General features: G+C 42.8%; 1 protein-coding gene across 2 annotated transcripts in view; it reads right to left on the bottom strand.

Annotated features, from left to right (window-relative positions):
• The window catches only part of ZCCHC24 (zinc finger CCHC-type containing 24), a 114,015-nt gene that overhangs the window by 77,972 nt on the left and 22,768 nt on the right, over positions 1-13,275 (bottom strand). For both annotated transcript variants that reach the window (XR_014548321.1, XM_083614865.1), the window contains exon 2: positions 8,337-8,537. Coding sequence is in view for 1 of the 2 variants with exons in the window: in XM_083614865.1 (XP_083470991.1) it covers positions 8,337-8,537 (201 nt within the window). In the remaining variant the exon portion in view is untranslated. The remainder of the gene's footprint in view (positions 1-8,336; positions 8,538-13,275) is intronic.

Below are 13,275 nucleotides of genomic sequence, written 5' to 3'. Positions count from 1 at the left end.
GCAGTGCACATCCACATTCCCTTGCAACACACAACTGGAAACAGCCCCTGTTCCTTACCAGTGCTGTCTATTTGATGCAGAAACAAAGCTGCTCTCCACCATCTAAAAAAAAGGTGAGCATGTACCAAGATGAAGACCAAGGCACTAGAACAGTTTAATTAAGATTCCTGATTGAGCAGCTTTTATGGAGAGAGATGAATTTAACATTTGACTAAAAAGGTGCTGCTGGTTTTGTAAAATAAAAATCCCCAAAATACATTGGGTTATATGCTGCTCCGCCACCAAAAGAAAAAAGAATTGTCAAGGGAGATGAGGTGTATGAAGGCCTTCCTGAAACAGCAATCAAGTACAACTATAAGTAACAATGAATCTAGACCCTGGGTGCTTCCAGACTGTTACCGTTTCCAGATGAGATTCAATCCCATACTGGCAAATTCAACCTGTACAATTAAAACAGGTTCAAAGGTCTCATGCAATAAACCCACTTCTCCAAAATATCAGACTTTTTGCAATAAAGAAAATGATTGGGGGGGGGGGGGAGAAACAAGCCATGGATGGAAAGAAGGAGAACCTGATGGAAGGAAACAGGCAGGGGGTCTAGGAGTATGAAGAACTGCAAGAGAAAGTAAAGCAAGGAGCGGTATTGCAGAGCAGGAGCTGGAGGGCTGGGGAAAACTAAAGATCACACAGAGTTCTGAAATAATGGATAGACCTGCTCACCACCTCTTCTGCTGGCAAATCCTAAGTCAGCTATGCATGTCTCAAGTACTTCCCTTTGTCAGTCCTGAACCAGCTGCCAGTCAGCTTAATTTGTAATACAAACACACTAACACTAAGGAATATGGAAGGAAATGACCCTCTCTCCCTGTCATCTTTTTCCTACTGAAACCTTTTATTGTTTTTCCTTGAGTCTGCAATCTATCCTTCTGCACACCACTTAGGTAGCTTTTGGTTGTGAAGTAGTTTATAAATCTGTAAATAAATAATTGTTGGTTTTTTTTATAAGCTTCTATTATAATCAATCATTGACCACTGGAAAATATTTTAAAGATGGGCAATACTTAGAACATGACTAGAATTGAATGCCCACCACCACCACCAATGTTTAAATTAAATGTTAGCAGGTAATGGATCTCACAGATTTACATCTCCTTAAGTCAAAGAAGCTTTGAGTTGAACATTGCTCCTGGATGTCCACGTTCAAACCAAGCCATTTGTTCCAGATTTATTTATTATTTGTTTATTAAATTTGTGTACCACCCTTCATCCATAGATCTTGGGGAGGTTCACAACATTAAAAATTTAAGATAAAAACCCAAAATACATAATAAAAACTAGAACAAAAAAATCCTCACATACCAATTAACACCCCCCCCACCCAAAGTACACATGTTTGCTCTAGGGGTGGAGTGGAGGGATCATGAAAAGCCCATGCCTGTTATGAATAAATCTTATGAGAGGACCTGTAACACTTGGGATATTAAATCTAATAAACAACCAATGGACCTGCCAGCCCAAGTATTAAAAGTAATAAGAATGGCAGGACTTGACTTTTTTTCTTTTCAGGAACTTCAAGGTGAGCAGTTGGGAAGATTCGTACTTATAGCCTCCTTTAAAAATTCAAATTTAAACAGTAAATTAGATTGGGGCAGCTAACGTGGTGCTTTTGAGGTGTTGTTGGGAGTGAAACACCCATCACCCTTGATCATTGGCCATTCTGGATGGGGCTGATGGAAGTGGACTCCCACAGCTTCTGGAGGGCATCATGTGAGTGACTCCTGGATAAGAGAGACATATAAGATAGATAGATAGATGATAGATAGATAGATAGATAGATAGATAGATAGATAGACAGATATAGATAAGACAGATAGATAGAGGTGGGAAGGAGGGATGAATACATGGTGCCCCCAACCCAACACTGCACATTGCATGAGCCAGAACTGTATGTCTACCTCTGAAATAACCTGCAATCATGTACATCCATCGGTGCATGATGGGAAAGGGAAGAGAAAAGAAGTACTGAATTCAGCCTTCAGCTTTCTCTCCTGATTGGCACTTCTGTACCAGCTGCTGGATCAGGGTGGAGAATTGCACACAATTGTCCCCAGTTGTGCCTCAGCCCTGCCCTGTCTTGGAATGCATGTTCCCTGCTTTCTGTGGCTCCCACAGCCCCTCTAAAAGGAAGCGAGAAGGCTGGTCAACTGCTCCTTAGCTTTGCCTTCAGCCTTATTTGCACCGCCTGCTCTTTTTGCTTTCACTTTGCTCTGCCCTTACCCTCCCTGAATCCCACTTGGGCCTTTTTGCCTCTTCCCCATCTCTTTGTTCTCAGCTTTTGTCATCCTGACCTCAGTTTTGGAGCCTGCGTCCCAGCATGGCCCTCAACAAGGCATCATGATTTTTTGTCTCTGGCAAATTTGTTCCTGAGAATTAGAAAATAAAGGCAAATTTGCTTTTCCAGCTGTGGAATTTGTTTGGCTGGAATGAAAAGCATGGCCCACAGGTTTTGACTCTTATTTTGAATAGGAGTTCCAGATTTTGCAAGTCTGTCAGCGAGTGAGATTTGTGCTTTAGCCATCTATACTGTATGCTATATGCAGGCCCAGGAGTAGCTCCCAGAACTGCGGAAGAAGGGTCTGAATGGGACATTAAGAGTAGTGGTAGGCAGATTGAGAGGGAAACTTAAGAAAGAAAAATAACTTACGTCATTAACAGGATTGTGAGAGCAAAGTCTGCTGATAAGAGAATATCCTGGGGATGGGATTAAAGTTATCAACACACACAAAAACAGATCATATGATAAAGCTACTTCAGACTGCAAGTGGGTGATCTTATGACTGAATGCTGCCCAATATAAAAGCCTACACATAGAAAATTAGCACATTTGAGTGAAAGTAACTTAGAACGCTTCTCTCTAACACACAAGTTTTCTATTGACAGAGTTGTTATTTTTAACTGAGGGAGCATTCAATCACACAGTCTCCCAAATGGCAATCTGAAATTATACTCTCCAGTATAAGTTTTTGTTTAGATTTAATGAATGAAGATTTGCACCCTCATTCATTGCTGTACCACAGGGAAATTGTCCTTTGGGTACATGCCACTTTTCCTTCAAAGGAAATTTACAAACAAGGGATTCTGGACACTAGGTAAGTTGTCATGAAAGGAATTGCCTCCTTGATGTGGAAAATCCTGACAACAAGAGAAAGAAAAAGGGAGAAGAGAGAGGGATTTTGGAATCTGATGGTTAACCACATGGGGTGTTTTTGCCCTTTTAGAGAGAAAATTGTTTACATGCGTTTATTTTCTAAAGATGTAAATAAACAGAACTGAGATTGAAGATAGGCAAATGGAGAAGATTGGGTGGTGTATTTTTGCAGCGAATTGTTAGTTTTCTTCCTAGCCAAAGATCTTTACAATGCCAGCAGGTAGAAATAAACGAGATGTCAATGGCTACTACAAGGAAAGTCACTGCCACCCCCCCCCACTGGTCTAAATGGGAGTTGGATACACCGCATGTTGAGGTAACATTTGGGGAATGCAAAGGCATAGTTCCCCATTGGCTGGCTGGCTTTAGCTCTCATATCACTTACACCAGATGGGAGATGTCAAACAGGCAGCTGCATTCTCTCACCGACACCATCTCTCATTCGCCCCCACCTCTCTTCTCAAACACTTCAGACTTTTATTCACAGTAGTTGCTAAACTTAGCTCATCCTAAACATCAAATGCAATAGGGATGGACATGGGGAAAATATAAGGGTATGTAATGAGAAGATCATATATATATATATATATATATATATATATATATATATATATATATATACACACACACACACACACATATATATACACATATATACATATATACATATATATATATACACATATACATACATATATATATATATATATATATATATATATATATATATATATATGGTGGGGGGAGCCTGACGACATAAAGATCTAAGAAAAAATAAGTTATGAGCATTCAAAACCTGCCCAGATGTTCTTTGCTAATTTCCCTAGAGGTTGCAGTGCTGTCCCAGCTCTGTGGCAGGTTTAACCCAATCTCCTCAAATGAAAGGGATACACAGCAACAGACAAAGAAGTGTGGCTCAAATAGTGTGAGCTACATTACCGAACAGTCCTCAATTGGAAGGGCTATCAGAGGAGAGTCTCTTCAAAGGAGTCCTCTGTTTGAAAGGCTGCCCAGTCCAAGTCTGGTTTAAATATAAACGAACCATAAGAAGAGGGGGTTGGGCCTTGAAGTAGCTGATCAGCTGTTATGAGTAGCTGATCAGCTGTTATGAGAGGCATACTCTTGGTCAGTGTTCCCCAACCTTGGGTCTCCAGCTGTTTTTGGACTACAACTCCCACTATCCCTAGCTAGCAAGACCAGTGGTCAGGGATGATGGGAATTGTAGTCCAAAAACAGCTGGAGACCCAATTTTTCAAATTTTTATCTCTTGTTACAAATCACTTTATGCAAATCACTACTCTCTTTTTTGCCCCTTCCTTTTTGATGATGTAGTTCCTCTTTTATGGCAATGCACAAGTGACCACCGTAGACTCATTGCACACTGATCTGCCTACAGTTGTTAGGGCTACACAGAAATCACACTTAAATTCAAATAAATTATAATGGAGCAGATTCTGGTACTCAACAGAATTGAGCAGGTCTTCTTGGATGGACACAAAACAAACAGGCCAGATAGTAGATTTACCTCAAGTTTTTGCTTAGAAGCAGACCAAACATTTCCTATCTTCGATTTTGAGATCCCAACTCATTACAGTGGTATCTTGGGTTAAGAATTTAATTCGTTCTGGAGGTCCGTTCTTAACCTGAAACTGTTCTTAACCTGAGGTACCACTTTAGCTAATGGGGCCTCGTGCTGCCGCTGCACGATTTCTGTTCTCATCCTGAAGCAATAGTACCCGAGGTACTATTTCTGGGTTAGCGGAATCTGTAACCTGAAGCGTCTGTAACCCAAGGTACCACTGTATTTCCTTAGGATGTAAATTTCTCCTGAAAATAATACTGTGCACATATCCACTTTTCTTCAGTGCTGAATATACTTGTGGGAAACAGGGAGGTGCTTTTGCTTGGCCCTAATTTTGCTATATTTTTTACTCCAAATCACCATCCAGGTTTAGAGCTTTTGCAGCTTATAGTACCCACAACTCTATCCCTGGTAATCTTAACAACAACAAAAAGGAAATCACTCTGAGGACTGGAACACAAAGAGCAACCACACACAGTCCATTACCTCTCTCCCTTGGGGAATTATGTGGCTAGAGAAGCCTCGATTTGCTATCACTGTTTACCTCCTCCACCTCCCTTAGAAACAGTCTTGCAGTTTCAGTTTCAGCTGTTCTAGGAATCTCTCCTGGTCTCCTCTCCCTCCTCCTTTCTAAATCGCCAAGAAATCTGATGCACCAAATGGGTGGGAGTGCATATTGAGTTTTTGAGGGTGGGGGGTGGGGGTCTGACATCTGGTTCCCATTAGCACTCTCATGCATGCTGAATCAGGAATGGGAGCTCAGAGTGGAGCAGATGAGAGTTTTAAAGTTTATTTCAGCACCAGAAAGAAACTCTTTGCCTCCCTGGTAGCCCGCCCATGAAATGTTTAGACCCAATGAGCCAGTTTCACTCAAACATCTACTCCTGGACTGGAATTAGCCCTGCTCCATATTTTTAGAGGTGCATTGCCAGATATTATGAGGAGAAGGGCATGCCCTCTGAAGATCTTTGTTGAACTCACAAAAAGATTTGGGGCAGAGGCAGGAGGACCTGTGTTGTTCATTAGTGGTGTCAACTGCTGGTCAATATGGCAACTGACACGCCATATTGCAGAAACAACTGGGGGGGGGGTTAGTGACAAAGGGTGACTAAAAATGAACAGATGACTTCGCTTGTACAATGGAACTTCCCCAACTCGGCACCCCATGTGCCCTTGCACCCCCCCCCCCACATCTACTCTGAGAGTTCCCCTAACCCTCTGGAGAATATGGAGGATTTGCAGGGGCTTCCCCTACCACTACACCCCTTGAGCCCCTCACACCTCCCTCATCTGCACCAGAGGTTTATGAGTACCCACAGAGCAGATTTGGGGAGGGGTCCAGAGGAGAAAGAAGGAAGGAAAGTTTTGTTGTGCAAGCAAGAAATAATTTCACTTATACAATAACTTCGTTGGATGCAGGCCAAGTAGGTATAGCTACACCACATTATGCCAGTTTTATATCACGTTTAATATCATGGAGTTCCCCAATCAATTCTGGAGATTATAGTTCGGTGGGAGTATAAAAACTTCTTGCAGATCCCCAGGGAGACAAAATGTAAACTAGTAAACCTTTTTGACGTGACATGTGCCCAGGATGACTGCAGTTTCACTATTAGAAAAATGAATGCTACCACAACAGAATCCATGGCTTGAGAGTGGACATGTGGATGTCTCCAAAGCTACTTAGGAAGAACTGTTCAATTCATTGCGGTATTGTAAACTTTTGATAGTGTTATACCACTTTAACTGCCATGACATCCCCAAAAGTGGCTTCAGATTTGTAGCTCGGGAAAGTGCTGACATTTCTCTTTTGGAGGCCCCCTTGCAGAATGATGGATTCTAGGATTTTCTGAAAAGACAGCCTGCTTATTAAACCAGGTATAGATATGCCCGAATTCAGCCTTCCCCACTTGGTGCCCTCTAGATGGTTTTTGGCTACAAATGGCTTGGGGCCCTCAATAGCCACAGATGATGAGAGCTAATAGTTCAAAACATCTTGAGGGCACCAGATCGAATAAGGCTTCCCTAAATCATGTCATCTTACTGGTAAACCCAGTGAAGTGACTTTTTCCTCCTTCCTTCCAATATAACATTTACATGGCTGCAAATTAACTGAAAGCAATGGAATTCTCTTGTGACTATTATCTTAAGGATAGAGGTGTCGATGCTAGAATGGCTCCCTTAAACAATTTGGCCCAGACTGAGGGTGGCGGGGGGAGGCAACAACAGTTCTTACTGAGCCCTTAAAACCATCTGCCCATGTTTGGATTGTAGGATTTGAATGACAAGCCTTGCATATGTTCTCTCTTTACGAAAAAAAAAAGTCTTAAGGTGTATGGAGAAGGGTTAGAAAGCCATGAGACAGAGGGAGAGCCTGGAAGCAGACTTTGGCAGAAGCTGGAGACAAATGCTTTGGCTGAAGGTTTTCCCTCTCTGTCAACAACCCTGCTGCTACCTTCAGTATGGATCCATCTTTGCTCAGGGCAATGAGAAGAGCTAATCTTATTGGAGCGAAAAACAACAACACAAGATTCCCTATAGAGTTGAATTTTTAAAACTTAGCATTTCCAGAGAGCATTTAAGGTTCTTCATCCACATTGCAAATGGAGGCCTGGGGCTGGAAGACAGTTACTACATTTTTACAATCACTCAAGGCTTCAGAAACCATGCTTTATGAAGATGCGAGCACATGCTATCGCCCCACTCTTCTCCCTTGCCCACTCCGACCCCCCGTCATGCACTGGCTCCACCACAATCTCCTAGCTTGCATTAAACCAGAATTTCCCATTTCATCCAAACCAGGGAACCCTAGTGGTTGACAAATCTGAAAGGTAAGTCAGGATTGTAAACCATGGTCCAAATTGTTTCTTACTGCATCTGTGTCCTGGCTCACATACATATTAATGTTCAGGTCATTTTTTTCCCTCTCTGTTGGTTTTTTGAAGGGAAGAAAAAAAAAGACCAATCTATTCCCTTCCTCCACCTGGTAAAATGGAGAGAGAAAGTTGTGTGGTGGTGGTGGAGGGGAGGCCTAGGGCTTCCTCAAACCTTGCAGCTGATATTTCAGACCAGGCACTAGTTCCCAAGATCCAAATGTGTTGTTGATGCATTTTTTGCTTCCTATATGTTTTGGGGTTTTTTTTGCTTGAAATGTACATTACTTAGTTGTTCTAAATGAAGTGTCCCATTCAATAACTGCTGCTGAACAATCATGGAAATGCACTTAGCAAAGAGGGCGGAAATATATCTGATGTGTTCTTCAAAACAGATAAAGCACAAAGAGGCGACGTTAAATGTTTTCAAAGATCTCTCAGCTGGGGTAAGAGAGAGAAACTCCTTTTGGTGGGGGAGTGGGATAAGTAAGATACCAGTATGTTTTCTTTTCCGGCATCATCAGTCCAGAGACTGCAAAAGCTAGCAAATAATCCCCGAGAAGATTATTGTGAGATATCACATTAGCTTATGATCTCAAGGAAGGTAACAATCCACTTCTTTCTTAGCGGATGGCACAGCCAAACATTGTGGTGAGACTTTTGTTGTCCTTACCTGTGGGCAGTCCTTGATGTAGTGTCCCTTGTTGAAGCAAAGATGGCACAGGTAGTTGGGTGGTGGTCTCTTGCTGGGCTTTCTGGCTTCTGAGGAGAGGGATATGTCGGAGAAATGTTCAGTGAGGGAGCTCAAGCCATCTACTATGTTATTAAGGGAGCCATAGGGAGAGGCACTCTTATAGAGGCTGCTGCTCAGCGCCTGCCGAAGGGGGAAAAAAAGAAATGAAACAGGGTGATTTTCAGTGGGAATAGAAGGAAAATCCACATCTGAAATTGCACTGCCTTTGCTGGTGACCATATGACTGGACTGAACAACAATGCTAATTTTTTTTTTAAAACCCGAAAAGGGGTGGAAAGCAGTATCAGTCTAAGCTTCCCTTCACAAAAATCATTTCTCTGACTTGCTGCAAAAGTTAATGACAGGAAACCAAGGCTCATACTTAGAGGTCTAGCTTGGATTTAAGCAACCAGACAATGCACACGGTTGCAGCCCTGGCGAAGAGAAAGTTACCAGAGTATATTTTACAGATCCCTTTCTCCCTGATCTCAGCACCACATGGATTATTTGAATAAGCACTCTTTCCCCACCTTTTGTTGGACTATAAAGTTGTCTGCAATCAATAAATGGTGCCAAACACCCCACAGCCTCTCAATGGTAAACAAAATTACTAATGGGTCTATTTTTAAAAACAGATCGGCATCACACAACTGCTCGAGACCCCATGGTGTATATATTCCACATGCAATGTTTGTTTCCTAAGATGGTAACTGTGGGGAAGAAAAGAATCATTGATCACAAATTCCAATACCAACTAGAACCTGTTGTCAGACTGTTCTATGTTCTACTGAAAGATTGCTTCATATAGAAGGTTTACTACCCTAGACACTGTGCTCCCATCAGCACTTTAAACAGTCATGGCTTCCGTAAAAAAATGCTGGGACGTGTAGTTTGTTATGGGTACTGAGAGTTGTTAGGAGACCGTCCCTCCATCCCTATTCACCTTACAGAGTTAAAAATTCCCAGAGTTCCCTGGGAAGAGGGATTGATGGTTAACCCACACTGGAAATTGTAGCTTTTTGAGGAGGAATAAAAAGGTAAAGGGACCCCTGACCATTAGGTCCAGTCGTGGCCGACTCTGGGGTTGCGGCGCTCATCTCGCTTTATTGGCCAAGGGAGCTGGTGCACAGCTTCCAGGTCATGTGGCCAGCATGACTAAGCCGCTTCTGGTGAACCAGAGCAGCGCACGGAAACGCCGTTTACCTTCCCGCCGGAGCGGTACCTATTTATCTACTTGCACTTTGATGTGCTTTTGAACTGCTAGGTTGGCAGGAGCAGGGACCAAGCAACGGGAGCTCACCCCGTCACGGGGATTTGAACCGCCGACCTTCTGATCGGCAAGTCCTAGGCTCTAACTAGAACCCAAACCACCCCTTCTCACCCGCGTCCCTTTGAGGAGGAATAGGGGTCTACTAATAACACTCAGCACTCTTAAGAAACTACAGTTCCCAGGACTCTTTTTGGGAAGGAATTATTGTTTGAAGTTGCATACTACTGCTTTAGATATATAGTGCAGGTGGGATTTGTGCCTTTGGAATGCAATAGGTGCAACCCATTTGGCATGTTCATATGTCAATAGGAATTGCCATGCCTGTGGCCTTTTTGCCTGCCTTAGAGCTGTTAAAGGCATAGAGCTTGCATCAAATAAAAAGCAGCAGCCCTCTCATGTGCTGCTTTTAATCTTTTGCTTCCCCATAGCATTTGCCACACGTTTATCCTCTAAGTATTGCAGGACATGCCTCCCACACTTTTTATTTTTTTAAAAAAATCCTTTTTAAGGTTAGCTCCACCTCATTCTATGTAGGGATGGGCATATTGCTAAAATGGCCAGTGTCAGTAGTGGGGCTAACCATCTGTGACATTGCCATCAATCTGGAAAACCCAATTGTTATGTCATCATCTCCTAAATTTGGAGAGGCTGAAACAGTTGTCTCCTTGACAAATGAAAGCATTTTATGGCCTTTGTTTGTGAGACCTAAGATAACCAAACTGAGCAAATCACCCCCTCAGTTCAAGAAACAAAAACTAACCCTATTTCGTTCAACATACACTCAAAGACACTAAGGGTTCGCCTTTGGATGCTATAGCTTCCCACAATCATTGTGTGGTATAACTGAAGGAAAATTTCAAAGAGTCCACACACACACACAAATGTAAGAGAAAATATTTGGCATCCAAGGCTATCCAAGAGGGAAAATTTAAAATCTGTAAAAAGGAAGAACAATAAAAAAAATCAAAAGTAATTGTTCATTTGTGACTGGTTAAAGAGGCCTTAAACACAGTGTTCTGGATTTTATAGTCAAATGGTAACAAGGAGAACTCAGACCTACATCTGTCTTAGATTTTTCTGTGGGAAACCTGCAGCTGTTTTAACTGTTCCCTGGCAAATGGCCCCTTGGTGTCTCTCACCTCCTTGGGATGGCTGCTCTCTCTAGAGCGAAGGTCATACCCAGCAAACACAAGGGGCTTGCTATTCCGAAGCCTCAAACCAGCAGGAAGCACATAATCACTAGGATGGAATTAATATTCTTAATAGTGGGAGAGAGTCTGTATTCCTTCAGGTGCCCTTAGATGTTAATAAATGGGTGGACCACCCTTATTTAAAAATTTCTGAGGTAAAATGCTATGGAGAACATTCCCCTGAGGATAAGGTGGAATGCCTTTGGCAGAGAATTTTTTTTGAAAAATCATTCTCGGATGACTAAGAAAGAGTTCCTTCAACTTTTCGCAGGGACCATCCATAATGTACGTTACACAAAACTGGAGCAAGGAGTGGGAAGGATACTTCCTTCTCTTCCTTTTCCTGCCTTTATTTCCCCTCTCTCTCCCCTATGCCATCTCCCAGTCAAATGCCTATCCCTCTATAGTCAAGGCCATCCCTCCTTGCCCGCAGAAAACCTGGTATCTTTAGTGTTCAGAACAGAGCTGGATTTTTCTTGCACATCAGTTGTATAATTTGTTTAACAAAGCCTTTCATGTATTAAGGACTAACTAGGCCTGCTTTCAAAGGGCTAGGATTGCCAACAAGATGGTATTTTACTGCTCTTTCCAATAAAACCACATTGTATCAGGTAACCCACACTGGAGTCTGAAAAGCCAGTCAATTCCTTATCCTCCAAGGTTCCATCTATGACCCATCATATTTTGCAAAGGCCCACAACACTCTACTACATCTCTTCCACTTGCAATCCATGATGCATCCAAGCTCTACCCCTGACAGGAGGTTCTGATAGGCTCTGTCTCCTGCGCCCACCGAAGAGGATAGTAGTTGTTTTTTTAAACCGAAATTTAATTCAAAATAGTAAATCCATAGCTTTCAAATGCAGCGGCCTCCATTGCTAGGCAGACAACAGCAGAGTCTAGGCAAGAGGTTGACCAAGAGCCTTTGTGCCAAATCAGTTCATGTTAGAGCTGCAGTCCATTCTCAAATATCACAAACTAACCATCTCCTTCATTTTTGGAGAATGTTTAGAAACATGTTTCCTTTTTTTATTTGCAAAGTTTGCTGCATCATTATTATTATTATTATTATTATTATTATTATTATTATTATTATTATTATTATTATTATTTACAAATGTATACAATATAAAAACTGACAGAATTTGCGAATGCCTACTACAAGGTTGTAACAAAGTGCTCTCTCTCTCTCTCTCTCTCTCTCTCACACACACACACACACACACACACACACACATACACATTCATATAAACAGCAAGGTCTCTCAGGGTGAAACTTATTGTACAGGCCAGAAACAGAAACACTGTTAAAAACAGAAGTACAGTGGTACCTCGGGTTAAGAGCTTAATTCGTTCCAGAGGTCCGTTCTTAACCTGAAACTGTTCTTAACCTGAGGTACCACTTTAGCTAATGGGGCCTCCCATTGCCGCCGCACCACCACCGCACGATTTCTGTTCTCATCCTGAGGTAAAGTTCTTAACCCAAGGTACTACTTCCAGGTTAGCAGATTCTGTAACCTGAAGCATCTGTAAGCCAAGGTACCATTATAGCTGAAATGAAACAAGTTTTTGAAAAGAACCTTTAAGTTGTACAAATCCTAGAGAACTGGTTGAGGCTTTGTGCATTGCTGAGACAATAGGGACAAGTAATGTAGAGGCACTGGTGGACAAAAAGGAGTGCGGGGGGAGCGCACCGCCCCCAGCAGTGCAATCCCAGTGGGGTGCCATCATGGCTGCCTCCCGCCCGCGCTGGGCGCCACGCCCCTGCAGGTGGCGCACCACACCCCCAGGACACACGCCAGCCCCGCCCCTGCCTGCTCTCCGCCCCCCCCCCAGTGCTGGAGCCTGAACCTCCGTGTAGAGGTACTTGTGGAACATGAGGGATGCCCCGATGCTGGTATCTGAATTGGTAATGGCTCGGAATTGATCTGCCTCTAGGTAGTTTTACATCGCATATGAAATATTAAAATAAAATGTTTGCTTGCTGACACACATTCTTTACTCCTTCGCCTGGTGTCATCCAGTTGGCCCATGTTGTTGGAGGACTTAGGTGACTGCCACTTCCGTTCCACACCCACAACTGAGACATGAACCACAACTTGTGAAAGGTGAGGTGTCCATGCTGCACAACTTGCTCCAGGCTCACTGGATGCCACTCCCCACTACCACAATTCAAGTCCACAACTGGAATCCACATTATTTTCCTCTGATGACTTAGTTCTCACTAAACTCTTTCCAACTACTGCAGTCTTGGAACAGCCTCCAGTTGGCTTGAGAGGAAACCCCTATATTCCTGCAGCCTGAAATCGCAAGAGGAGAATTAGTCCACTTCATAGGACCTTATTCCACTTCATAGAATCATAGAGTTGGAAGGGTCCACAGAGTCATCTAGTCCAACCCCCTGCAATACAGGAATCCT

This window comes from Podarcis filfolensis, assembly GCF_964270895.1.
Source record: "Podarcis filfolensis genome assembly, chromosome: 5".
In the NCBI taxonomy this organism is placed as follows: Eukaryota; Metazoa; Chordata; class Lepidosauria; order Squamata; family Lacertidae; genus Podarcis; species Podarcis filfolensis.
This window is presented reverse-complemented; position numbering and strand designations above follow the sequence as displayed.